Source organism: Centroberyx affinis, unplaced genomic scaffold (assembly GCF_046629955.1).
Source record: "Centroberyx affinis isolate AG114_WGS23_722 - 3 ecotype Tasmania unplaced genomic scaffold, CSIRO-AGI_Caff_v1 ptg002052l_1, whole genome shotgun sequence".
In the NCBI taxonomy this organism is placed as follows: domain Eukaryota; kingdom Metazoa; phylum Chordata; class Actinopteri; order Beryciformes; family Berycidae; genus Centroberyx; species Centroberyx affinis.
Window position 1 is genome coordinate 37,690 of NW_027280385.1, and position 27,311 is coordinate 65,000.

A 27,311-nucleotide genomic window follows, 5' to 3' on the forward strand; every position below is an offset into this window, starting at 1 on the left:
AGAAACACTCAAATTACTGGTCATCCTTCAGTATTTCCACACCAACTCTCACTCTCAACCCAAACCAACTTGCCCTCATCGAGGACTGGACGATGTGAAAACCGGCTTTCACTTAGCCGTGGGAAAATATTATGTCACTTGAAGTCTCCATTTCTTACACTTACACAAAAAAAACAAACTGAAAATTCTCTGAACCAAGTATTTTGTTCCCAATACAAGTTATTCCTCACACAGTTTCTTTTACATATTTGCTGCATACATTTAAATGTAATATTGACTGGACGGGTCTAGATATCAAGGACAGGAGGGAGGCAAGCTGAGGAGCTGGCTGCTTTTACTTCATTATGTGTATGAAAATCCAGAGCTAAAATGCTTTTTTCTTTAAACACTTGGACATACAGACGTTTGATAAGAGAGATTATATGTCAGGTTGTCAGAAGAGGAACGGATTGTTGTTTGCGTGAGCGGTGTCACCCAGCAGCGGGGGCTGCAGGGGCTGCAGGGGCTGCAGGGGGACCCCCCCTCCTGCCGGGGGAGCGGATCCTCCCAGGTGAGCCGCTCCTGCCTGAGGATTCCCTCCAATGAAACTGGGCTGTGCCATTCCCATTCCCAAATAGGGGGGAGCCATCAGAGGATTCCCCCCCATAGATCCAGACTGCATCATTCCCACTCCCACACAGGGGGGATTCATGTTAAGTCCCATTGGAGGAATCCCACCCATAGGAGTGGGCTGTACCATTCCGGTTCCTAAACATGGAGGAGCCACTACAGGCATATTTAGGCCAGAATGAGACATTCCTATGGGACTGGACGGTAGCTGAAATAGGGGAGCTCCCATGGAGGAACTGGGGGCTCCAAAATTAGGAGCTCCAAAATTAGGAGCTCCAAAATTAGGGGCTCCAAAATTGGGACGGGGCGCGCCACAGGAGGAGCCAGGGATGGAGCCAAAGGGACCGGAGGGTAGGGGTGATGTTGTTGTGGGGAGGAGGGACGCCCCTGCAACAGGCATGGATCTGACCACAGGGCCACAAGCCATGGCCGTGGCCTTCAAAACACCTGGGAAGTTAGGAGGAGCAACAGAGGACGGAGGGATCGAGGGAAGGAGATGAGGAAGGAGGGAGGAGGGGTTTACAGTACGAAGCATTCCGACAGAGAGAACGTAGCAAAGCAGAGCAGAGAGAGGGATGAGAAGAGTTACATCTCCACGGGTTAATATGCACTAGTCTCTACAGAGGGGTTAATAACAATAGTTCACTGATGCTCACACACACTGTACACACACACACACATAACAACAGCTATGCACTACGGTGGGATCACAGGGGGAGGGATGGCTAGGCAGAACACATAATCACAACAAGCTTTTCATACAAACCTATTGAGAAATATATATTTGTCACAGTCTCTACTCTGTCTCTACTCTGTCTCTCTCTCTCTCTCTCTCTCTCTCTCTCTGGACTGAAGACTTGAGCAAAACAGCAGTCGAATGCATTTGAAATACTTGAAAAAACGAGTGGTTGATTTTTAGTATCTCACGAGTGATTTGTCCGTCGAATCAAGCGCACCTCAAGATAATTCAAGCATTTGAAACCTTGGTATTTTCACCCCCCAGGTCTATTTAGAAGGGGTGTAGCGTCTCCTCCCTCTACCTCTCCTTACCGGTGGCTTGTGTCTGGGGGGCGAGCGTGCTGATGAGGGGGGGTTGTTTGGGTTTGGGGTTCGAGGAGAAGAGAGAGTCCAAGTCGACCAGCGACGCTCCGGCAGAGCCCAGGAACGCTGCGGCCTTCCTAGACGTCTCCTCTTCCCGCGCTGTTCGCTGTCCTGTGAATGAAATAAAGGTCCAATTCTACTCTAAAAGGCGTTTTCTATTGGTGGGGGGGGGCGGGGGGGCGGGCCGGGCCGAGCCGAGGAGGGGGGGGGGGGGAGAGAGAACAGAGCGGAAGAGAAGGTTAATTGATTAAAGTCGTTAGGAGGCAGCAGATTGATGGGAAGATGGAAGATGAAATGGAGAAACAGGATGAAGGGGTCACATGCAAATGAGCTTAAAAGGTAAGCAAGCACAAGTGTGTGTGTTCATACACAAACACACACACATACACAGGCACACAGTTTATTTTGGAGTGTTACCGTTCTCAGCCAAGCATTCAGTCAGCTGGCATTATAAGGAAGCACCTGCTATCCATTAAAAACAAGCACAAAATTAATCAGACTACTGAACTGATTGATTAATTAAGTTAAGTTAAAATTAGAGTAAAGCATAGCAGCATTGAGTATAAAACAGATGATAAGGCTTTACTGTTATACTGTTATTAACTGATGGATGGATAGATGGATGGATCACTGAAACATACACCCAGACAGGATACAAGGTGTGACATACCTGTGCCGTTGCTAGGTGCATTGCTTGGCGCACCCCAAGGGTCAGTGCTAGCAGCGTTGGTTTTAGACGCCCCGTCTCCGAAGGGGTCACTAGAGGGGGTGGAGTCTGAGGGGGGAGCAGGTGAACCCCACGCATCAGCTGTACTGGCTGGAGCTGCAGCTAATGGGGGGGGGGGGGGGGGGGGGGGGAATAGTCCAGGCTGGGTTAAAGTGCCAATAAGAAAGAATATACTGTATCTACTGGGTTGCTGATCAATACCAATGGCTGTGATTTATGGCTTCCAAAACTCACTTTGTGGCCCATAATCTGTTTAGGAACAAAAACTCCCTGCCCACTGGAATATCTCTTCACTAGACATTTCTGTTGGATCTCTGCTCTAATTAGCTAGCTTACTCGTCTCTATTGTGAAAATGTGACTTTGTTTCTGTCCATTACAGGCCACCGTCCTTCAAGGGGCGGGACATGGGGGCTGTGCCAGAAACCTGTCAATGTTGCAATTCCTAGTGGTCAGCGATAAATGTCGACTGCCATGAACTTCAAATAGAGATGATTAGATTTAAATGATTTTGCATTTTCACTAACTAAAATATGGCCACAACAAAATGTATTAATAGATTTGTGGATGTTAAATTTGGTGAAGCTCTTATACTGTACATTAAAACAGTGATTCTCAACCTTCTTCTCAACCCCAAACATTCTTCACATCAAGGACCCCTAATTTAGTCCACATTAGAGCCACAGACCCCATTTGATGAGATTTTGTCTCTTGGATCCAAATCTGAGAATATTTTTATTATTAGATATGATTTTGTCCAGAATTCCATGACTATCTGTACTGTAGGTAGAGAGATAACAGTGAAACTATGATCAAAACAGTCATTCTTCTACATTCTCTAATTGTGTTCACTTCTTGTAAATTAAATAATGGTGAAGTTTAACAATTCATCAATTTGCTGGGGACCCCCTGGAACCCCCTCAAGGACCCCTGGTGGTCCCCGGACCCCACGTTGAGAACCACTGCATTAAAAGATATTTGGGTCATGTTTTATACATAGAGCATAACTGCCTATCTTCTACCTCTGACATCTCCCTTTGCCAAAGCAGAACTCAAAAACATTAGATGTATTTGTCTCTCACCTGGGGCTCCCCATGGGTCGCTGTCTGGTTTGGATTCGTCCCCAAATGGATCCGAAGTGTTGGTGGGCGAGGCAGTGTCCCCCCAGAGATCTCCGGCCTTCGCTTCCATCTGAGGAGGGGATGGCGCCCCCCAGGGGTCCGCGGTGGCGGCGGCGGCGGGCGGCGAGCTGGCCGGGGCGCCCCACGCGTCCGAGTCGCCTTTGGGCGGACTCGCCAGAGGGGCATTGAAAGGATCTGAGGCGGCGTCTTTGGGCGGGCTGGACGGCGCCGCGAACGGGTCCTCCTTAGGGGGCGTCGTCGGTGCCGCGAAGGGGTCGTCTTTAGGAGGGTTTGACGCCGTGGAGAAAGGATCCTCTTTAGGAGGTGTTGTCGGAGCAGTGAAGGGGTCTTCTTTAGGGGATGTTGGTGCCGCAAATGGGTCCTCTTTAGGGGGTGACGATGCTGGTGCGGTGAACGGGTCGTCTTTTGGGGTATTGAACGGGTCGTTTTTGGGGGTATTAAACGGATCGTCCTTTGAAGCGTTAAACGGATCATCTTTTGGGGTACTGAACGGATCGTCTTGCGGTGTATTAAATGGGTCATCATTAGCGGAATTGAATGGATCTGGTTTATCCTTTGGAGCAGCAAATGGATCCTCCCTGTCTTTCGGTGCGGTGAACGGGTCTGAACCATCTTTCGGTGCGCCGAACAGGTCATCTTTCGGTGCACTGAAGGGATCCGAGTCGTTTTTAGGCCCAAACGGATCTTCTCCGTCCTTCGGTGCACTAAATGGATCGGGTTCATCTGTTGGTGCTGCAAAGGGATCTTCTCCGTTCTTTGTCACCGCAAATGGATCTTGGTCAGATTTTGGCGCTGCAAATGGATCTTCTTCAGCTTTGGTTGGAACCCCCCAGGGATCATTGCTGGCTGTTGTGGTAGTCGTCGTCGTGGTTGGTTTCGTCGGTGCGCCCCATGGGTCGGTGGCCTCTCTGGGTTCTTTGGGAGCCCCCCATGGACCTGCTTTCTCCTCCTCCTCCTCCTCCTCCTCTGATGGCTCTCCTCCCCAGGCTCCTGCTTTTGGCTTGTCAGCTTTGCCCGCGTCTTCCCATTGCAGCTCGTCCTCAGTCATCTTGGACTAGGATATCGCAAATGCAAACAAATAAAGAAGAAAACACGTTTTAGATGGTTTGAGCGGGTGTGTGACAAAACTTTTTTTTAAAATTACCTGTTTACTTATGAGATAGAACTGGTTCTTTTTAGTCAAGTAATCAGTTGGTAGGGTCTTAGTTGTCTATTGTAGTTGACTATTATAAGCAGATCTCTGGCATTACAACACCTCTAAGAAATATGCTCACATTTACATTTTAGGCAATAAGCTGAAGCTCTTATCTAGAGCAACATACAATGAACTAGCAGGCAGGAGTTCAATGTCTTGCTCAGACACCGACAGGATACACAGTGTCTGTTGTGGGTATTGAACCTGCAGCCTGGTTCTAGTGTGTGGTTTCGGTTTCCTGTCATAGTTTCAAAAAATAATCTGGACAGGCAGGATGCATCATAATGATACCATCCATGACTGGAATCAAAAGGCTTCAAGAATGAGCGTTTTTATGCTGTTGTACAGTGGAGGTTCCCTTGTCTTTGCTGTGATAGCTGTGTGCTCACCCTCCTCTCCACGTCTTTCTTCTCGGCTTCCTGTCTCAGCCGCTCTTCTTTGCGGGCGGCGAAGGAAGCAGCCAAGTCAGCTACTGAGGGTATGTTGTCTAGAGAGGGGAGGCCAGTGGTCCCGGGGATGTAGCAGGGCTTGTAGTTGAGGTCCTTTGGGTTGTCGGAGGATGAGGCTGGTGAGAGGGGATGGGAACGAGAGTGTGAAATGTGTGTGTGTGTGAGAGAGAGAGTGTGAAATGTGTGTGTGTGTGTGCGTGTGAGTGAGTGAGTGAGTGAGTGAGTGAGTGAGTGAGTGAGTGAGTGAGTGAGTGAGTGAGTGAGTGAGTGAGTGAGTGAGTGAGTGAGTGAGTGAGTGAGAGAGAGAGTAAATTATGAGGATAGCATATTTTTTTGATTTGTCGTTTCTAGTATTGCCTTCACCTAAACTACTTTGTTACATTTTATCATTTACTTGCACTGCTCTTTTTACCCCGTGTTTAATCATTTAATCAACATACAGGCCTACTTTTCACATCTTTTTAATCCTTTATGTTATGACTGACTCATTTTATATTGTTTGTTGTTTAAGCACTTGTGAAAATGCAAAGTGTGAATAAAACCAACTTTATAAAGATATTCTGACACAAAGTAAATTGACCTGGACGTAACAGGTGTGTTACAGGTTAAGTGGGGGAATAGTGACAGACAGAAAGGCTCACCAGTTGCACTTTTGGACGTCTTCTCTCTGGTCTTGACGGCAAAGTCTCTCTCCTCCTTCAGCTTCTCATCGTCCTCCATGAGAACAAGGACGACCTTGGCCTTCTCTCTCACATTCACACCCTGGGAGATGAGACACACGCTTGCTCACATTAGAGCTCGACTTGGGCCTGAAAATTTAAGCCCAATCCCACCTGAACCTGAGCAATTTCCAAACCTGAAGCAAATCCAAAGGGGAGGACAGCTTCTTACAAAAGCAAAGCCAAATAAATCCTGATTTTACCATAAAAAAAATAAACTGATTAGAGTATTATTCCACAATATCACTAAACCTGAGCAAAAGCCAAACCAGAGCTCAGTGAAAATAAAGAGAAATTCAGCCTGACCCAAGCCCTTTGGGTCTAATTGAGGAAGGTTAATGTCAGGTAAATGCCAAGCTCTTGTTACTACGATATGAGATTTTTACCACAATTATATTTCAATTTAAGTGAGAAAAAATAATTAGGCTAAATGTGGTTTGAATCTTGGAGTGTTGCCTAGAGGTTCAGTCATGTATCACACAGAATTAGCAACTTACATACAGTAAATATGTTTTCTGAACAGCTGTAGTTTGGTAACAGCATCACCACAACATGAGCATCACCTGATCTTTGCCATCCTTTTCTACAAAGCGGAACTCTGTGAGAGCTTTGACGATGTAGATGTTGTCTTTCATTTTCAGAAGCACACGGTCGTCTCCGGTCTTCAGCAGGTACTCCAGCAGGGTCAGGGACTAAGAGGGAAAACAAAAAGCATGAATATAAACAAACAAATATACTGTATACAGCTAAAAAAATAAACTAAAGTGAACTAGCAATGCACACAATGCGTACAAAGACTGATGCTATTAACAGTTTTTATCCTTTCTGTAATAGACAATACACAAATTGCTATATCAGGTTTTCTATCAGAGTTGGAGACTGTTGGAGACAAAACAGCTAAAGGAACTAATTCTAAACCTCTGTGTTCATAGTAATGACGATTCAGTAAGAAATAACTCCTGTACAAAAGAGATACAATGATAGTAGTAGACACATATACAAAGTCACATGGCTGGCACAGTTTGAATGGACCCATGTCTGAGTTGGTGACAGCAGTAACTTTACACCAGATGTGGTACTGCAGTTTACTTCTTCACTCAAGGCCAAATAAATAAATCATCTGATGTGATGGAAAGGAGAGATTATGTTCCATGAGGTCCTGATTAATATCAATAAAGCTATGTTGTTCAGGTTCCCCTCCCTCCTCCGCCCCTCACCTTGTGGATGTGTCTCCAGTTCTTGTCGTCTTTGAGGCGTTTCCACAGCATCGTCATGATCTCGTTGCAGGCCACCACATTGTAGGTCAGGTCCGAGATGTCAGCCATCTGAGAGCTGGACGGGCCCCAGGGGTCGTTGGATGTCGCCTCTCTCACCTGAGAGAGGCAGAGGGGGAAAAAAGTTAAGGTGATGACACACAGGGAAACCTTTAGGGCAAACCTGGGGCAAATTTGGAAATATTTTCTCAAGGAAAACAATGTAGCAGTTTGAAATCTAGCCACGCTTGATCGGAAAGCTAGCTTTGCTGGCAAGGTTTCAACATCAACCAATCTGAGACAAGAAAATTAGTCAGGTGACCCGTTGTCAGCCCAGAATTTTCCAAATGCTCCAACTGCTACTAATAGTAAACAAAACTAGGGAATAATAGCTGTGATTCTTTTTATATAATATTTAATCTAGCAAGCTAGCTAGCTGTTAGATGCCAGAGCCATACATGAGCCTATAATACACACGTTATGAAATTCCAGTGGATAACCTCGATAAAATCATTAAATTATTACATTTCCAGTAGAAAAGAAGAGGCCAAGATGACAGCAGTATCTCTTATTTCATCCATTTTCACTCCTCCAACTGTCAAATTTCTCAGTTACTATTGCCCATTGCCCTCTTTGCCCATTGACCAGTCGCTCATACATAAAAAATTGCCTGTGCATCATCAGCTTTAGAGTGTAAAACAGGCACAGTAGATACAGGGTGGTGGTAGCCTAGAGGTTAAAAATGCTGGCTTGTGACCAGAAACCAGTCTGAATCGTTGGACTGGCTGCAGTGTTACAAGTCCCCCTCTAACTTAACATGATCCCATATTACTGGAAAGGGAGAAATGATAAACTCTTCTACCATGTTGTTACTGATCATGTCACATCAGATCAGCGTTAAAGCAAGACAGAATAATATCTTCCCCTTTCCCAGGCTCCAGAACATGAAGTTCAGGACTGATGAGAAATCTCAATGTGCAAACTCACCGCAATTCACTTCAGCGTAACTTGAGACTTGAGCTTTTTGTGTTCATTACTGTTGAGGTTTTGTATAGCAGTTTGTCCTATTAGTCTTAGATTTAACCTTTAGTTTCCTTTACCTTGACCTCGGCCTCAGAGTAGTTCTGGACCAGGTTCTTCAGCTGGCGGCGGAGCATGGAGGACGTCATGGTGTCGGGGGGGAGGAGGGGGATCAAACCACTGCGATCTGATTCAGAGAGAACTAGTGAGCAGTGCTGCACACTCACAGTGTCAGCAGAGAGAAATGGATCACACACACAAGCACAAACCAAGTGCACACACACAGGCTTACACACACATTGAACACAACTCCACACACACACACACACACACACACACACACACACACACACACACACACACACACACAGAGTCCTGTACCTGTTGTAAAGTAAGGCTCTGCTGTCAAAGACTACTCTTTATGTTGCTTGTGTGCCCTTGCTGGCTCAGTGAGTGCTTATTCTGTTGGTCTCTCTTCCCCCTGACTGCATCGGATCCCCTCGGGAATCAGGAAATCAGAACCTAGATCCTACAACTGCAGGGAGAAAACAAGCAGCGTGAAGCAAAGCTCAGTGCACCAACTGGCACTGAGTGACGAGCAATCATGGAAATGTAGAGAGCTCACAATCAAAGAATGCGGGCAGTATTTGCCACAAGACGTCTGCCAAAACATGCTGAAAATGATACGGCTATTATTTTCAGAAAGTGTGGTTGTGTGCCAGCTTTGTCATAATCACTGCGACAAAAATCAACCGTCATCTACCTGGCTAAACAGCTAGCTCGCTACTAGCTGGTAGCATCCTGTAGGACAAGCCAACCAGGATCTTGCTAGCTAACGTTACAATGCTAAAACGCCAAATACATAGCTAGAGAATGATTCTACAGTTTGAAACATAATCGCTGTGAGTCGACATGCTGGCAGATAGTCCTAGCGTAGCTGTCAGGCGTCACGATTCGTGTTTTCAGCACCTCGGAGAGCGACAGAAGACAGCCAGCAATCAGCTGGCTAGCGGTCGAGCATCGCCAATATGGCTAACGAACGAGTGTTGTTTTCAAGCCAGCCGGAATCAGCTTACTATCACACTTTGGCAACCAAAGGAGGGTTATATTTCTCCAGAAGCAGCTGCAGAGTGAGTTTAACATCACACGCACAGACCACAAGCCATTCCGTGTATTAAATATGCATATTTTCAGCAAAAAAAAGCACTTGCCCTGATGCTGGGTCTTCAGGAATCTTCGAGGAGACTACAACGGTTTCCGCTTCCGCAGTTTACAGCACCTGCCAGGCCACGCCCCCTCACGATTTTTTTTTTTTTTTTTTTTTTTTAAATCATTTTTATTTACTTGCTGTTAAATACCAATTTCTCACAATTCATTCTGCTTGAATTGCTTATTTTGATGCTCTATATTGGTAAGTAATAAACAATAATGTAGACCTATTTTTTGTATTATTACATTAAGATCATTATCATGCAGTTTTATGAGAATGAAGCAGCAATAACATCTCTGATGCACTGGGATACCGTGTACTTTAACGCCGTCTGGCGGTTGGGACACACACACACACACACACACACACACACACACACACACACACAGACCCCCCCCCAGAAAAGGACCGAATAAATGAGTCAACCACAACTCCCACATCAATAACAGTGGAATCAAGATGGCGGCCGAGGGCGAGTACGAGTCGATCCTGTGCGTTAAACCCGATGTCAACGTTTATCGCATCCCGCCGCGAGCTACCAACCGCGGATACAGGTAAATTATGATAACGGTCGGTCGACACCAGCGCTACAATACGGCTTTTACAGTGTGCTGGTTATTGCTCGGTGTTTGGTGTTTTACTTCCACTGCTTGCTGCCCCGGTACACTGCTTGCTGCCCCGGTACATGCTTTCAAACCACGGACAGGGATACAGGCTTTACGTTGTGTCAGCACCGGAGATGGTTATCCGTTTCTGAACACTGTAAATATGCAGAAACGGTTTGGGTTTTTCCGTGCTGCGTTGTGCTAACAGTGCGGATCGATTGACAGACAGAGATATCATGCCGGTCGATGTGGGCGGTTTGCCAGGACAGACCCAGCTAAGTTAGCCCGCTGGCTCTGGTGGTGACAGCTTTGATGTCCTCTTTTCGCAGTGAAACTATTGAATTAAAAAGAGTGCAGCTTTTTCAATTTGGACACGTATTGCTTCAGGCTGTTGTTCTGGATAAATGTCAACAGCTTTTTATCCCTCCACTGTGACTGACAGGCACACTGGAAAACATGGATGACATCTGTAACGTTAGACATGGTCTGGATTTTGGGAATAGCTGTGATTTTTAAGTAGACTTTTTCATGTCAAGGACCCCCAAATAGATCCACTTCAGACCCCCAGACCCCCATCTAATAAGAGTTTGCCCCCATCTGAGATATGACTTGGTACAAAATGGATAGCTATAACCAGGGATATATTGAAATGGTCAAATCTAAGTATATTCTTTATTATTCAGTTTGCATAATTTTATTTGCCCGCCTTTTTAGTCGGGCTGTAGAAAATTCATAATATAAATCATAGAGAGCATAATAAAACTGATCTAAATTTGTCAGGTAAAACAGCATAAATTAATACTTTTATGAATGATTGATTTGAGTTTATCCTGGTGGTTGTTTGCTTTATGATGATCACCCACCTTTGGTAACACTTTACAGTGTATTAAGCCGTGTATTAACCTATGGAGTATGTATTAACCTATAAGTAACCTATAAGTATTGTACACAATATTACTATGTAGGTACTTGATGAAAATCTCCCTAGTAAAACACTGTTTTAATGAAGCCATTCAAATGATGGGTTACACTATTATATAATTGTATGTTACATTATGTATTAGGGAGACTATTAATCGATCAAAATAATCATTAGCTGCAGCCCTAGTTGTGATGTTAGTTATTATAGACGTTCCATTACAAACCACTATAGCCTATATATCTATTATGGAAAAAAAAATCCTGATGTTCAATGCCCAATATTTAAAACTTTCAGAGGATTAGCTGCTGTAAAATGTTAAGTTTCATAAGTAAAAGTCTCAGAATGGCTACTAACCTTACTAATATTCAATCCAGAGTTTTACCTTCATGTAATCATTTTGTCAGGGTAGGTGTCATATGTTTTTTTTTTTTTTTTAAATGGTGTGTTTCTCATTTGGACTGGCTCTGTTTGTCCGCAGGGCAGCTGACTGGAAGCTGGATGCTCCTGACTGGTCCGGTCGAATGAGGATCACAGCCAAGGGCAAGGTGGCGTTCATCAAACTGGAGGACAAAGTCTCAGGTACGGCAGCGTTGTATAAGTGTCAGTGTCACAGCTAACTGACCTGTATACAAGACAAAACGCTCACAAAATCAATACTGATCAGTCTCACCCATTACATGATGAATTCCTATTATTACCTTCTGCAAATTGTTTTAGGTGCTGAAGGCCAGTAAAATGTTTTTAAAAGGTCTTTTGTCCCTAGTGCTTTAAAGATTTTAAACCAAAATCAACATATACACCCTCTCCCTCCCCAGTTTGTATCATTAAATTAGAAATTTAGTTTCAAGGTCCAGGGACTGGGGATTTACTAAATATCCTTGCAATTTTGTTGAGGTACGACAGCCAAGGCCAAACCTGCAGCGTATTGTGTAACTCTGCATATTACTATTTTTATTGTCTATGTTGTTTGCAAGGTTTGTATTGATCATCTTGTCTTGTTACTCATGGTGAAGCCAAAGTCAAATTTAATAAAAGTTTTGGTATTTGTATTAAATCTCCAACCCAGACGTGGGTCAAACAGCATTTACAAATATCTCTTAGCGTTTGTTTTAACCTGTATGAAGTACCAGATGGGTGGGGCTTTTCTGCATCAGTGTCATTCATATGGTTTTAGGTAAGACATCTTAGCAGATAAGGCATTGCAACATCCAAGTGTTGTGTTCAGCAGCGACATTAGTGACAAACTTGTGAGATTATGACTAAAATGTGGGCCGGCTTGTTACCAAGCAACAGCCCATCTGCTTTTGACAGCATCGGTTCACCGTTTTGATAAACGGTTCAGTGCTTTGCATGTGTGTGTTGTGGTTGGCCCTCCCGTCCTGCAGGGGAGCTGTTTGCCCAGGCGCCGGTGCAGGAGTATCCTGGCATCACCGTGGAAACAGTCAGTGACTCCAGCCGGTACTTTGTTCTGCGAATACAGGATGACAGCGGTGAGGATGGGAATGTTAAGAAACAAGTAATGATAATAATAATGACTCCAAATTCATTTTCTATGGTCTGAACCAGAGTGGAAAAGTTCACTTTGTTGCATTTTTGTATTTGGTTAATTTAGGTTCAAACTACCAATTACAAGTGAACCAGGGCTTGTAAACAAAAGTCACATGACTCACAAGTATCTTGTTTATTGGACAGAATTCTAACCTTTCATCTTGCAGGTTAGAGAGTCAAAACAAATCCGACTGCAGGCTCTGTAACTTTATCTAACATGATGGACTTGTCTGTCTCTTCTTCTGTGGTGTTCACACCAGTTAAGAACACATTAAGAAACAGCTGAATGTGCGCATCAGTCCAGACTTAATTTTGTTCTGCTAGGCTTCCCAAGCATGAGGAGCTGCTGGCTCCTCATGACACCCGTCTCTTTATACCCATAAACCCTTGCGTTTTGGGGTTATTTCCTGTAGTTGGTCCGCACCACAGTTCTCGTTAGAGGACTGAGACTCACATTTTCAGGCTTCTCGGTGCAGATATTTGGTGCCACCAGAGTTCGAATGGCATCGTTCTCACTTGTTCCCTCTGAACTAAAGGAGTTAACGCTCCAGAGCTCAAATAAACTTCTCAACATGTTTGGTGTGAACTTGCCCTTAGAAAAGTCATGGAATTTGAAAGTTGTGTTTTCAAGTTCTAGAAATGTCATGCAGAACGATACATGCCCCAAAAGTGTTTAAAGTGTCATTACACAAAACCTAGGTGATAGTTGTAGTAATCCAAAAGGAGACGAGGATCATTATAAACGAATATGTATGATTTGAACATGGATGCTAACGAATATTTATCATCATGCTTGTATAACATGGAATAGTCATAGAAAATACATTTGATTAGCAAAAATGTGCAGGAAGTTCGATACTCCTACTCTGACACTAACATCGTCTTCCGCTCGCAGGGCGCAGTGCTTTCATAGGCGTTGGCTTCGGGGACCGAGGAGACGCCTTCGATTTCAACGTGGCGCTGCAGGACCATTTCAAGTAAGCGGTGACTGAGGGATTCAAGTGTGATACAGTGATTACTTTCTCTTCTCCTGAAATGACCATAATAACAATTACTTACCCTGCAGACGTTCAGGACTTTCAGTGTAAGCTGGGAAATATTTTTCTTATCTCCCTTTCTAGTAAATTGTTATAAATAATGAAATGTCCCATGTGTCTCTCTCCTGAAAACTTGCATTTGGTTTTGATTAAAAGCAAGTACATTAAGAGCTAAGGTATTTCCTTCTGAGATTTTCCACTTTCCTGTGAACAGTTGCTCATCGACAGACAGTTTTGAGGGACGCTTCCGCACGACGACAAAACAAAATCTCCATCATCAGATATATCGGCTGCCATTAATTTTCCTTCTAAAGTATTGACAGTGGTATCGGACCCGATTGATCTTACCTCCTCTGCTGCCGGCCAGAGCAAGATGTCATTGAGAGGCGCTTGTGGAAAGTTACTAGCTGCAGTTTTTTTTAAAACTGCTGAAATGCATTGTTTATTTCTGCATCAGTGCTGATGGTGTGTGTGTGTGTGTGTGTGTGTGTGTGTGTGTGTGTGTGTGTGTGTGTGTGTGTGTGTGTGTGTGTGTGTGTGTGTGTGTGTGTGTGTCCCTACAGATGGGTGAAACAGGAGAATGAAATCAGTAAAAACGCCCAGCTGGGGGATTCAGGACCAAAACTGGACTTGGGTTTTAAAGAGGGACAGACCATCACACTCAACATCGGGGTAAGAACCAGAGATGATGTTTGTCAAACAACTCGTCAGAAAGTGGCTGATCCTGAATCAGTGTTCATAATCATCATAATCAGAATAAAATGAGACAATCTGGGAATGATATAAACAGCGATGTTCCTAGATCAGCGCTTTCATAAAGGACAAACATTGGCCCAGGAGTTGTGATTTATAAATTTGAAAAGACATGATGGGGTCTATAATGCTACGGCTTCAGAAGGCCCCTAAAAATAACTTTACAGCCTCTATAAAACTAAAAACGGAGCACATGTGCAACTTGAGATGCAAAGCTGGGACGTCCATGTTCACAAATCACGGTTGTAATGTTTTTTTCCTGTCGTCCAAAATGTTTCAATCCTGGATCACTTGTGCTCCTCAGAAGATCAGGGTCATCATTTTGCTCTTGTTAATACACTCAAGATCAAGTTAATGCTCTTCTGCTCAGTAGACACTTTTGATCATAGTACAAGTTTGTGACATTTATGTGACATTTCACCTGTGAACAACTGCACAAATGCACTCCTGATGTCAACTTACATGTGTCTAAATCACATTGGAATAAGCCTCTTGCTTAGTGACTGCCTGCAAGGACTCAGGAATATTTTCAACTTTTTTCAGCTGTGTTTTAATTCAAAATTGTATCTAAAGATAACCGAGTGCTAAAGCTAAGAATGTACGTCCCTGAAAAACCTTCATGCTCATCTGAGTTGCTTTTCTATTCTTCTCAACTGCTTCTTCGTTCTTCTTTTCTCTGTCTCCAGCAAGGTAAAAAGAGGGATAAGCCCCGCCCACAGGGGTCAGGTGGGTTCGGACTCCTCCCACCGCCACCTGGAGGCAAGATAGCCCCTCCCCCTTTGTCGGGCTCATCCAATCATAATACAGTCCCCCAGACGGGCGGCAGCGCAACAGGTAGATGGCACTGTCAGTCAGACTGTGTCCTTTTATGTCTTTTCTTTGTTTTTATTCTCTCTTTGTGAAGCGCTTTGTTGCCTAGTGCAGCTACAAAGCGCTTCACAAAGAGAGAATAAAAATAAAGAAAAGACATAAAAGGACACATGATAACAAAACAACTTTATGAAGAGACAAACCCTTAAACGCTATCTTAAAGTAGCACAGTCATACACATATATAAAGTTAAACATATGCAACATCAAACATTTACAAACCACATTATGATAAAGAGGCCAAAGAGGGCTGTAAAAAGAAGAGGTTTAACCATCACTGGTGAGTCCATCTTTCTCTGGATGGGGCTGTTTAGGAGGATTTTGTATTTCACTCTATCCGACACCAGAATTAATTTTGGGAATCAATTAGTGGGGATGGGACGCTCTTCCCTGTTGCACCCCAACTTTGTGATTTAGGCTGATAAGACAGGTGTATTTTTCCATAAAAATCTTGCCTAATGCTGCTTTAACCTACAGCAGCAACCTACTTTATTAACCTCTCTCTTAATGGATGGCTGTTAAATGACTATTGAGTGTCTGAGCCTCGGGATGCAGAAAATCAGTGAAATGTGTGTCAGTTTGTAAGCTAATTTTGGTTTGTTCTATATTTCTTTGACTCTTTTCCTATCTCTCGTCTCTTTTTTTCTTTTCTTTTCTTTTCTTCCTTCTCTCTCTCTCTCTCTCTCTCTCTCTCTCTCTCTCTCTCTCTCTCTCTCTCTCTCTCTCTCTCTCTCTCTCTCTCTCTCTCTCTGTTGTCTCCCAGGCTGCCTGCTGGAGCTGGACAGTAGTAACTCGAACACAGTGGTTCAGTCGAACCCGAGTTCAGATCTCTGGGGAGACTTCTCCACTCCTGCAAGGTAGACGACTCGTTTCCTTTCAAAATAGATTTATTCATATATACATTCATGTGCAGGAATTTGCCTTGGTGGCAGAGGTGCACAGACACACTGATGTGACAGCTGGTAGAGGGACAACAGGACGTCAAATGCAGTCAAGAGTCCAGTTTACAACATTGCATCACTGGACTGATGTCACAGTCTGGGGTTACATTTTCTCGCTAGATACAGATGTTTCTTCTAATAGAGATTTCAATTGAACTAAACCTTGGATTGGACCAAGTTCATGTCCTGCATCTCTACTCTCATTCTGTATTGTAGCATTATATGTGATATTGCATTTATATCGGAAGGACAAACTATCCAAATGAAAGATAAGGTTTTGGGAAACTTACAATTTTGTAGTTTGGGCATATTATCTACAACATTGCTGCCCTTTTTTGGGTCTGACTTTGAAAACGCTGTAGTGGAGCAAAGTGTTGTCTTATAATAACAGGCTGTTCACAGCAGAGGAGCGTTTTTTGGTCTGTCTTCATGGATGACAACATTATAGACAATGCCAGTGCTTAAAAAGAACAAAAAGTGGTTCATGATTGTGTCACAAAAGTATAAGTAAGCTGTGTTGATGTTAGTGTTTCCTGTCTCCAGCTCACTCCCTCCTCCAGCCCGACCACAGAACACTACAAACTGGATCCAGTTCTGAGCTGCGTCTCTTCAGCCGACATCCGCTGTGCTTTACGTCTCTTCACCCTGCATCTGTCCGTCACCGCTGACCTGAACCGTAGCTTCCTGTGCATCACTCAAAGTACCCCCCCCCTCCTCCTCCCCCCCCCCCTTCCTGATCCTAAAGCAGTAGAACCCCACACAGTTCTAGAATGCTCATCGTCAAAGCAAAGCCTATCCATGCCATCATGTAACTCATATTCTAGTTCTTTCATGAGAGGAAATGATCCATTACTGTGTGAAAGACATGACATGATATGAGCCACAGGCTATTTCCAATAACATCTAAGGGCTAATGTGTGACGTCCCGAGCAGCAGGTGTTCCTGCTTTATTTGTCAGCGGTGCCCCCGGTGGGCGTCTCCCTGAACAGCGCCTCATCCTTGATCTGATCTGAACAGCGCCCCCCTCAGGCAGGACAGAGCACTACATCTCGACAATAGAGGTTTTGGAGGGTACCAATGCTTTTTGTGACCTACTGTGACTAATGTGGACAAAGAGAATGGCTCGGCTTATTTGAAGGCTTCTGTAAACTATATGGCACCAAGCATATTGTTTTATCTAATGTAGTTTTTGGTCTTATTTTTCTGAATCCACCGGTGGGGAGAGAATGTCACTTGTTTCAACTTAAATTGAGCTCATTTTCAATAATTTTCCTGAATCATGTGACATTATCTTGAATCATGGGTCGTGATCTGCCTAATTTAAAGATAGTTACACTTCAATATAATTCCTAAAACAAGAAAAACTGCACTGGAAATGCATGAAATCCTCTTACCTCATTGGAAGATTTATTTGAGACTGAATATGGGATGAAATAACTTGATAAGGTGGAGAGTTTTTGCAGAGCGTCTTTCTCTGCAGAGGGGCGTTTTGTAACGGGAATGAAAACGTTTTGGCCCCTGATGAGTTTATTTCCATCTTCACACTGTGAATGGTGGTGGGGGGGGTAAAGCCTTGTCCGCAGGCTGGATGCACATTGAGACTCAAAATTTTATGGTTCTGTCTGACATTTTGGACAGAAATTAATTATGTAAATGAGCTGCCTTCACAATTAGGACTTTATACGTGGCTTAAGACAGATTTTACAAAATGATGATGTACGTGGGTTAAAAAATGCAACTTAAAAAGGGCAGATCAGCTTTGCTTTATGGGATGTGAAAATGAAACGGTCAGCATGTCAAACCCTCTCTGAATCCTTCCACTTTAATCACCTTCAACACACCGTCATCATGACCAATGTGCTGCTGTCTTCACCAAGCAGAGTATCCGCTTTGAAACGGACTCGGCTGATCGATCGATTGATCGATCGATCGGAACACAGTTCACACAGTGGAAGGAGCATGATTTCTACAGGAGCGCACAAGCTTCACTTTACCTCCTTTTCTGATGGACAAAAATAGCTGCACCTAACCTACAGATACAGGTGACACTGACGGTCAGTAGGCTGATGGACACACTGTATTTAAATGTAAGAATAGTCGTCTATAAGCAGAAGGGTCGGGGCCATTCATGAACTGAATAGAGAATGCATGGGAAATGCTAGTTCAGTTCCTGCAGTGTGAATGTAAATGTCACCATGCAGCTGTAAGGAGACAGAATGTGAATTGAATTGAAATGACAGGAGACAGAACTGAATTCCATTAAATTCCATGAAATTCCACTTCTAAGAGAGTTTGTCTCGACTCGCTAAACGTTATAAATCGAAACATTATGAATCAAATAAAAGACAACAAATCAAATACATTCAGACATAATGTATGGATTACCATTACATGTTCTGCATCAAATGCCGCCTGAAAGGAACCTTTAACCTTTTATGATATTCAGTATTGATAATTTATAACAATATGTGGGATCTCAGATATGTGGTAAGAAAAAAACAAAAAATCATGGAATTTTACAGAAGTTCTTGAAATTCCTATTCAATTCCAGTTCTTTTTCCTGTAGGTTTTTTCAAATCCCAATTCCAATTCCTCAGTTGAATTGGAATTGATGAGTTCATTCATGAATTGATCCCGTCCCTGATAAGCAGTGCAGCAGTTTGAGATGTAGGCAGTGGGTTTGAGCTCCTGGTCAGACCAGACACGGGTCAGAGAGTCTTTGCAAACAGTTCTTGGTGTGTTTCTGTTTTTATCTGCTTGGAGTGCCAGGTGGGTGGGGTTAGACACAGGATAATACAGTGAGTGGCAGAAGGTTTAGACAATCACAGGACAGTATTTGGAAGTGAATTCAGTATAATATTCAGTGAGTGGTCATCCCCACCCGTCCAGTTAGTCTCAGATTCTATTTAAGATGAAGTTCTACTGCTCCTCTACTGAACCCTGTGGGCTTTCCTCGCACCGCTGGAGATCTGAACGCCTCCGCCTCGGGAGAGCGGGAAAACGAAACCTAATGATTGTCTTACTTTGTCTGATGAATGTCTTTATTGCAGCAAATGAAATGTTAATGTTGTGCTGAAAATGCTTTGGCTGATTTTGAATTTCGACGGTGTTTACAGGATTTTTTACTTATGAATTGTCATAAGTTGACATTATTCCTTGACTGTGAATGAATTTGTTTTCATAGACTTTGAGTTTCGGTGTGATGAAATCACATTAACTGACATTGACAATATGAATTTAACTGGCGTAAGATATTGGGGTGATTGATATGATCTGTTGATCTGTGTCTGTTGTGTTTACATTGCTCATAGTGCTGGCTACAGGATAAAAGTGTCTCCCATTTCTCACTCATTCCACACTGGCTGTAAAATCACTGGACTAACACTTTTGATTTATGACCAATTTCATGAGAAAGAGGCAATAAATCCTTTCAAAGGATGTGTGTCGTCTTGTCCCTATTTTAATTACTTAGATTACTTATATCAATATCACTAATAGCTGCAAAAGATGCAAAGTTTGAATAAATCACATACCAGTCCCTTCAAACAGTTACATTACTATTCCTACTGTTAGCTATTGAAGAGATGGATTGTCTTGCATGTAAAATTTGGAGTAACGGTTTCACATCACATTCACTTGCATTGGCCAGAGGTGAGGAGGTGACTGAAACTAAAATAAACGGGATTAGCTTTCACTTTAAATTCCTTTGTTTCCAAGCAGCCATTTAGCTGCTGATGTGAGAGGAAAGGCAGCTTGTTGTTTGACCACCAGATGTTTTGGGTTGTTTGAGGCGACAGATGTTAAGATACAAGCTGTGTCTCCTATTCCCCCTCATCCTCCTGCTTCCTACTTCACCTCCTTCCTCTACTTCATCTAGTTTTGCCTTTGTCTTTTCAACCTCTAAAACCAAACAAAACTATATACAGTAGATAGGTAGAAAAAAATTAAACTAATAGGCTAATCCACAACATTTTCATATAAATAATTGATGTTTACCAAGCTCTATCGCCGATTGATAGTGATCCAATCTATCTCCAGTTCATAAAGCTTTTCCACTGTCTGTCTGTCTGGTAGCTCTTTCCTGGGAAAAATCCTCTGCCGCACAGGAAGTGATGCGTTTTATGTTTCCGGTTTGTTTGGAATAAACAGAAGAAGAACTGGGTAGTTAGCATGAGCAGTGATAGCCACCATGGCTGAACAGACAGAGAAAAGAGAAACTCAAACTGCATCAACAGAGAATCCAAGGAAAAAGACGTCACAGGACTGGACACACTGTTTGATTGACAGGTGATCTGTGGGGGAAATATCATTTTAACTTTTAACATACTGTCACCTGGGGCCGGTTGCACCAGCTGGACGTAAAAAAGTTGGCTGTAAGCCCTACGCCAGGCTTAGCAACGTCCAGCCTTGTGCTAAATATTTACACCTGTTGCACCATCTAAAACTACGACTAGGCACAGCTAGTCCACGCTGACACATTCTACCACAGTGATAGTCGCCACTCCATTCACGTTGCTATGGTTACAAACTTACATTTACTTGCGCCAATGATTAGATTAAAAATAACTGCTGAGCCGAAGAAACAAAAATTAAATTACTCTGATTGCGAAACAAGAACAATTATTGAACTGTACAGTAAGTATATGCATATTTTAGTACGCAAACAAAACAATGCCATAACTAATAAGAAAAAACAAGATATCTGGCAGAAGATAACAGCGGCAGTCAATGAAGCAGAGGGTGGATTAGAAAGTTGGACAGTCAACGAAGTGAAGAAAAAATGGAAAGACCCTCTTCAGGCAGCCAGGAGAGATTCTAGCCTGCTTAAAAAAGTTGAAGCTGGAGACAGTTTTTCTTCCACATTAAATGCAAGTTCATCATACACCAGTCATGAAGGTAACATGGCCTCTTAAAAATAGTCTAGTATAAAAAGTAATAGTAATAAACCTGTTTCCACTGGGTGTAAATTCATGAAGCAAGTTTTATTTTAATGAAGCTGCATCTCTTGCAGAGGATCCCAACCCGCCTTCAGCACCGCGGACAGCTCCGGAAAACACGGCAACTGTACCTGCTCGAAGGGCAAGAGATCCGGACCTCCAATCTGTGTTACTGGAGAAGGAAATTATGAGAGTGGAGATGGAGACGGAGAAGTTACGGGTGGAAAAAGAGAAGCTTGAGCTCGAGAAACAGAAACTTGCCTTAGAAATCCAGCTACTAGAGCGAAGGGCCAGCTACACAATCGAGAATGACAGTGTGTTTATGAACATCTAAATAATCCCATACATCCCATACGTCTAAATAAATATAAATCCCATACATCTAGATCCTAACTAGCAGAGTAGAACCTCAGTAGAAAGAGGCAAGATGATCAGGAAGGACAGAGAGAGAGAGGTCGTGTGAGGTGTGTGAGGTGGTAGCTCTGCTGACAGACAGAAACGGAGAGCAGAGTCAGCTGGATGGAGGAACCAGCGGCGGCTTCACCTCCCGCTGCTTTCCTCTGAGTTTCATCACGGACGACATTCGTCTTTCTCTGGTTTCCTTGTTACCCGTCTTCCCCTCCGGAGCCGTTTTAGACTTTTGCCGTATTGCTGTGTTAACTGAAAGAGTGTGACAGGACATGTGAGATCATCTGTAGGCTGGAACAGGCTGGAACTAGTGTGTGTGTGTGTGTGTGTGTGTGTGTGTGTGTGTGTGTGTGTGTGTGAACTGCTTGTGTATTTGACTTGGGCAGATGGATTTGTGTGAAATGTGTGTTTGTGCGCTTATTTGCAAGTGTGTTTGTGTGTGCTCCATGTCTGTGTGTTTGTATGTGTGTGTGTGTGTGTGTGTGTGAAAACTTGTACTGAATGTGCTGTATGCACTTGACACGTGCATTTGTGTGATGATGATGATGATGTGTGTGTGTGTGTGCACGTGAAACTGTGTGATAACTCAGTATAAGGACTTGCACTCTTGATCCAGGTCTCCCAGCCTGTCCTGTAATCCAAACTGAGCGCCTGTTCCTTCCAAAACAACATTTCAGGCATTTGTCAGGCTGATGGATTCATTTGGATCTGATGGATCTGCTTCACAGCCAAACTGCAGTGAAACGCAGGACTTTCGATAAACTCGATACGCATGCGAGCGTCGCTTCTCAGTCCAAGGAACTCTCCCGGTCCATCCGTCAACACCGGAGGGACGAGGAGTCGGATTTAAAGGTTCAATCCGTAACTCAAATGTAAAACTACAGAGTAGAAAACTCAAATTTCACTACAAAATTCAGTATTGTGGCTTTATCACCTAGTCAGGAGGTGTGAGTCTGTCAGCCTGGCAGACAGACAGGCAGACAGACAGACAGACAGGCAGACAGACAGGCTGGACAGTCAACACACTTAGGTCATCGTCTCTAATCTTAGTTTAGCATGCGACTTCCAAAGCTACATCAGCACTTCATAAAATTAACAGAAGTACATTTTTGATTTGGCCCGGTGATGAGATGTGACACATTCAGAGCCTGCAGCAGTGGAAGCAGACGGACTGTTTTTCCTCTTCGGATCTAAATGAGGCCTAATGCTGCGTTCAGGTGCTGATGGGCACATCCGACATCTGGGACTTCCGTGACGGCTGCTAAACGGCGTTGCATTTACGTGCCTTTCTTTTTCCCAGATATATTTTATTGAAGCACAAATAAGGATATTGAGCGTTACATATTTGTGTTGGCTTCACGCTTTTTCAAATATGAAAAATAAACACACATAAAAAAAGACAACCAGTAGAGAAAATGTAAATTAAGAGAGAAAATAACTAATAAACAAATAATAAAAAATAAAAAAAATAGAATGTATTCTCTGGTTCTATTCCATCCAGCAATAATACTGAGATATATTTTCTATGTATTGTACAGTTGGTGTGGAAGTTAAAATATTGGCCAAATCAGGTGTTATAATGAAAGTCTTTCTGACATCAGTCTTCATTCTTCAAATTCAGGGATATAGAGCAGTAATTCTCAACCTTTTTCATATCATGGACCCCTAATTTAGCCCACATTAGAGCCACAGACCCCCATTTGATGAGATTTTGTCTCTCGGATCCAAATTTGAGAATATTTTTATTGTTAGATATGATTTTGTCAGAATCCCAATGACTATCTGTATTGTAGGTAGAGAGAAATCAGTGAAACTATGATCAAAACAGTCATTCTTCTACATCTAAACTGTGTTAACTTCTTGTAAATGAAATAATGGTGAAATTTAACAATTCATCAATTTGCTGGGGACCCCTGGAACCCCGTTAAGGACCCCTGGTGGTCCCCGGCCCCCACGTTGAGAACCACTGATATAGAGCATGCCTACCTGTTATCAAGAGGATGATGTGTGTTTTTCATTTTGCTTATGCCAAATACAAATACTTTACAAATTCCCTTTAACAGCAGCTTGGAAAGTCCAGTCTTTCTTTATATTGCAATTTTTTTTTTGCTTGGGTTGGACTGAGGACTCTTTCCTGTATTATGACCGAATTCCACTTGGTTTGAAACTGGTTGTCCAGATGTTTGCTGGGTTGTCTTTGTCCACTCCACACCTTATCCTGTATCAGATCCTGGTCACAAAAGGCCTTTGATTGAGGTCTAGCTGGGCTTTCCCTTTTCATAAAGAGTGACAAAAGGGCGGAATAACAATAACTGGCTGAGCATTATCTCCTGTTTGTCTCCCTTCAGCCTTCCTTCTCTCTCAGTTATTAACATGTTGCTGGCAGAGGAGCCTGTCCTTAATCCTGTAAAAATAATCATTCTAATATTAGTAAGTAAGCCTTGTGCGACCACCGGCCCTGGGAGGTTTGCCACGTGTGTCCAATAAAACTGTTAGTCCTCCACACTCATAATCTTGATCTCTCAATAAAACCTTCTGCCAGGACAAGAGACAAACTTCAACTCATGTGACCTGCGATACACAAACAACTTTGTTTTCTAGGACTGGGACGAAAAAACCGACCCTGGAAATTTTACCCTCCCAACATGGACATGCACTGTAAAAACTCATAGTGCAATTTAGTGAAATCGACTCATCTTTATCCATTAACACAATGTATATAGATGTGTTTGTCAATTTCAACTTGAAAGTGCTAGTTATGAGCTTCATGACTTAAAATCATGAGTTCACATCTTGAGACTTAAAATTATGAGTTTAAAGAACACCTTATAAAGCATTCACTAAACTCACCACTGTTAGTTTATTAGCAGACTTCCCAGTATGCATTGCATTCGGTTTAACTCTCCAGAAACTCTTCCTTCTTTTGGTTTGAATGAAGTTACAGGATAGAGACTTGTTATGTATGTATGTTTGGTGAATCATAGGTCAATTTCTGATTAAAAAAAAAAGAAAAAAAAACATGATAAAATCTACTATCTATCTTATCTATGTATCTGGGAATTCACAGTCAAGTAAGTTTCTCTCTGATGCACATGGCAAGTACAATCCACTACAAGTAAGTGTATTGCAGCTGCAGACTATATGAACTGTGTATTAATCATGTGATACAAGAGGAACTCAAACTTCAACCTAGCAAACCTTGTGAAAAAATAAATAACACTGGATTTCAGTTTATTAATTAATGCATTCAACTTGGAAACAGGAATCAGCATGACTAGACGTTTGTTGATTGAACTTATTGTCTTAAGTTCACTCAGTTAGCTTTTCTACATTAGAACAACTAACTAATGACCTTTGACCTAACTATTCAGTACTACTTCAGTCAACTCACAATTTTAAGGCAGCAAGGAAACATATGTTTTTAAGTTGAACAGTGTAGAACAATTTGTTATTAGAGATATAACAGGTTTTTTTTTTAAGAATCTTTAAAATAAAGTTGGCATTTAACATATGGGTTAGATGATATGATACATTTTAATTTATAATAGTAAATTAAAAATATCACTTTCACCATCAGCTTTTCTGTATGGGTATGAGTGCAGTTCTGAGATATTAAGCATGGCTGGCAAAACTGTTATGTACTTTCTATCTTTTTAAAATATTTAACCACAAAAGGTTCTTTTTTTTTTTTTTAACTCCATACAAGCATAAAGTAACAAATAAATTGGAAAATCAGATTGAACCATATATATCCAAGCTCATCAGTTGTTGACAAGGTTTCTTTTTCTTTTTCTGTCAGTAACAGTCACATCTTCTGAAATTTGGCATCGTAGAAAATCCAGACGTTCCCTGTCATCTTTACTCCCTTCTTTATTTTGTTTATGTACACTCAATTTGTACTTCTTCAAATTTTCTGCAGCACCTGAAGGCAGCATAATATCTAGAATAGCAGCTATGTTGCTGCTGTATGTTGATGTTTGCTGAACTGACAAATTCAGCTCCAGTGAGACCAAATGACTGAATCAGTTTGTGGCGTTTGGTCTCATCTGCCCTCTTAGTTTTCCGCTTTTGCATTTTTGCTCTGGTGCTTTTCCATGTTCATCTGCTAGTTTAGCACAACACAATCAGCCTGTCATTGTCAGCTCAGCGTATGAAAGGCAGAACGTAACAAAGTAAAGTTGGCAGAGGGAGAAAGACTCATGAGATGTGATGAATTTAGAAAAATTATAAATATGGGGGGAGAACGACGTGAAAAATAAATCACATATTCTCTTTAATGTTTTATTTTTATTATCTCTCCTCCACTGTCAGCTTCCATCCTTCACTCTCTCCCTCTCTCTCCCATTCTCACAGACACATAAACACACACACACACACACACACACACACACACACACACGCTGTTACACAACCCTGGCATACTCACAAGCACATACCGCTAACGACACATATCAGGTGAAATGTCAGGAGTGGAGTCGGGATCGGAATAGTTTATCGGCCCCCGGGCAGCGAATGCTCTCACCCTCGCCAAACACACACACACACACACACACGCGCACACACACACACACACACACACACACCTGCCCCATGTGTGACACCATAACCAAGCTGTCTGCCCTTAACGAGCTCACCAATTCATGAGTTTTGGCTCGGTGCGGTTCACGTGAAAACCTGGAGTCGATCCTCCTGGCTGCTGATCTCTTCATTTCAACTGTGACGCTTCACAGCATCGAGAATCCGTTTTTACTTTATTTTTACCTCATTTTTTTACTCTTTTTAACGTCCGAGTCACTCCATGCTGCTGGCCCACGTAATGATTTGCGAGTTTACGTATAGCTGACATACTGACATACTGATTTAGGAGGCGTTGGGGACCAGGTGCTGCAAAGTGTCAAAGGTCAAAGGTTAGAGGCGTTCAGTTTTTGCTTCATGAATGATTAGGACTGTCTGGAGAAACCTGAACCAGCAGCTTGACTGGGTGATTTAGGTGGATTTGTGTGTGTCAAGGGGCTCCGGAGTGTCGGTGTGTGTGAATATGCTTGTGTGTGTGTGTGTGTGTGTGTGTGTGTGTGTGTGTGTGTCGTACCTAGAAAACCTCCGCCATCTGGCCCCTATAGGTCGACTAAACCAAACCATAAAAATTATTTGCAAATACCTTTCAGCCCAGGTTTGGTTTTCAAGTGTTGTGTTTTCAAGTGTGTGTGGATATAATTGTATGTGTATGTGGTGTGTGTATAGAGTGTTGTGTCAAAGGTCAAAGGTTAGAGGCATTCCTTCTATGATCGTTTTTTGCCTCATAAATGATCAGGATTAGGAGAAACCTGAAGCAGCAGCATGACTGGGTGATTTAGGTGGAGTGTGTGTGTGTGTGCGTGTGTGTGTTTGTGCGTGTGTGTGTGTGTGTCCTGCACTTGTGTCCTGTCGTACCTCAAAAACGTCACCCATCTGGCCCCTAGGCAGACTAAACCAAACCATAGAAAATTATTTGCAGATACCCAGGTTTCGTTTTTAAGTGTTTGTGTGTGTGTGTGTGTGTGCGTGTGTGTGCATACACTTGAATATTGGTCTGTGTGTGTGTGTGTGTGTGTGTGTGTAGATGATATATATGTATAGTTGTCATTGGGGTGTCAGAAGCAGGCAGAGAGGGAGATCAGCTGACAAAAAGGCCTCATCTGCACTACTGGGCTTATTCCATCTTTCTGTAATGCTGCAGATCACATTTTTGGGTTTGAATGGAAGTCAATGGGGGAAGTATATTATAGAATTGGTAGGCAATTAGTTCAATTAATAGTTCTAGCTCTGCACAAGACACAGAAAATAAATGTGATTCTCATTCTGTGCTAGATTTCTTTTTAAGGAAGGTGC

The 27,311-nt window shown here is 42.8% G+C and overlaps 2 protein-coding genes across 2 annotated transcripts; one reads left to right on the top strand and one right to left on the bottom strand.

Moving 5' to 3' along the window:
- Positions 1 to 433: 433 nt before the first annotated feature.
- Positions 434 to 8,733, bottom strand: epn1b (epsin 1b). Its single transcript, XM_071531186.1, has 10 exons — positions 8,595 to 8,733; positions 8,294 to 8,400; positions 7,158 to 7,313; positions 6,504 to 6,632; positions 5,863 to 5,983; positions 5,162 to 5,337; positions 3,518 to 4,631; positions 2,381 to 2,539; positions 1,660 to 1,821; positions 434 to 1,056 (listed from the first exon to the last, which is right to left on the bottom strand). Exons 2-10 carry the CDS (start codon positions 8,360 to 8,362, stop codon positions 434 to 436), a joined length of 2,709 nt encoding a protein of 902 aa, XP_071387287.1. The 5' UTR covers positions 8,363 to 8,400; positions 8,595 to 8,733.
- A 1,149-nt stretch (positions 8,734 to 9,882) lies between these two features.
- On the top strand, positions 9,883 to 16,696 carry necap1 (NECAP endocytosis associated 1). The gene is made up of 8 exons (XM_071531190.1): positions 9,883 to 9,977; positions 11,429 to 11,529; positions 12,336 to 12,440; positions 13,394 to 13,475; positions 14,099 to 14,207; positions 14,975 to 15,122; positions 15,921 to 16,014; positions 16,642 to 16,696. Exons 1-8 carry the CDS (start codon positions 9,883 to 9,885, stop codon positions 16,694 to 16,696), a joined length of 789 nt encoding a protein of 262 aa, XP_071387291.1.
- Positions 16,697 to 27,311: the final 10,615 nt, after the last annotated feature.

What these genes read in the sequence shown, in the direction of transcription:
- necap1 (XM_071531190.1), top strand. Translation starts at nt 9,883, where the DNA reads ATGGCGGCCGAGGGCGAGTACGAGTCGATCCTGTGCGTTAAACCCGAT. An exon ending in GCGAATACAGGATGACAGCG is followed by an intron (nt 12,441 to 13,393) that starts GTGAGGATGGGA and finishes TTCCGCTCGCAG; the next exon opens with GGCGCAGTGCTTTCATAGGC. An exon ending in GACGGGCGGCAGCGCAACAG is followed by an intron (nt 15,123 to 15,920) that starts GTAGATGGCACT and finishes GTTGTCTCCCAG; the next exon opens with GCTGCCTGCTGGAGCTGGAC.
- epn1b (XM_071531186.1), bottom strand. Translation starts at nt 8,362, where the DNA reads ATGACGTCCTCCATGCTCCGCCGCCAGCTGAAGAACCTGGTCCAGAAC. An exon ending in AAAAGGATGGCAAAGATCAG is followed by an intron (nt 5,984 to 6,503) that starts GTGATGCTCATG and finishes CTCATCTCCCAG; the next exon opens with GGTGTGAATGTGAGAGAGAA. An exon ending in CGACCCATGGGGAGCCCCAG is followed by an intron (nt 2,540 to 3,517) that starts GTGAGAGACAAA and finishes CCCCCCCATTAG; the next exon opens with CTGCAGCTCCAGCCAGTACA.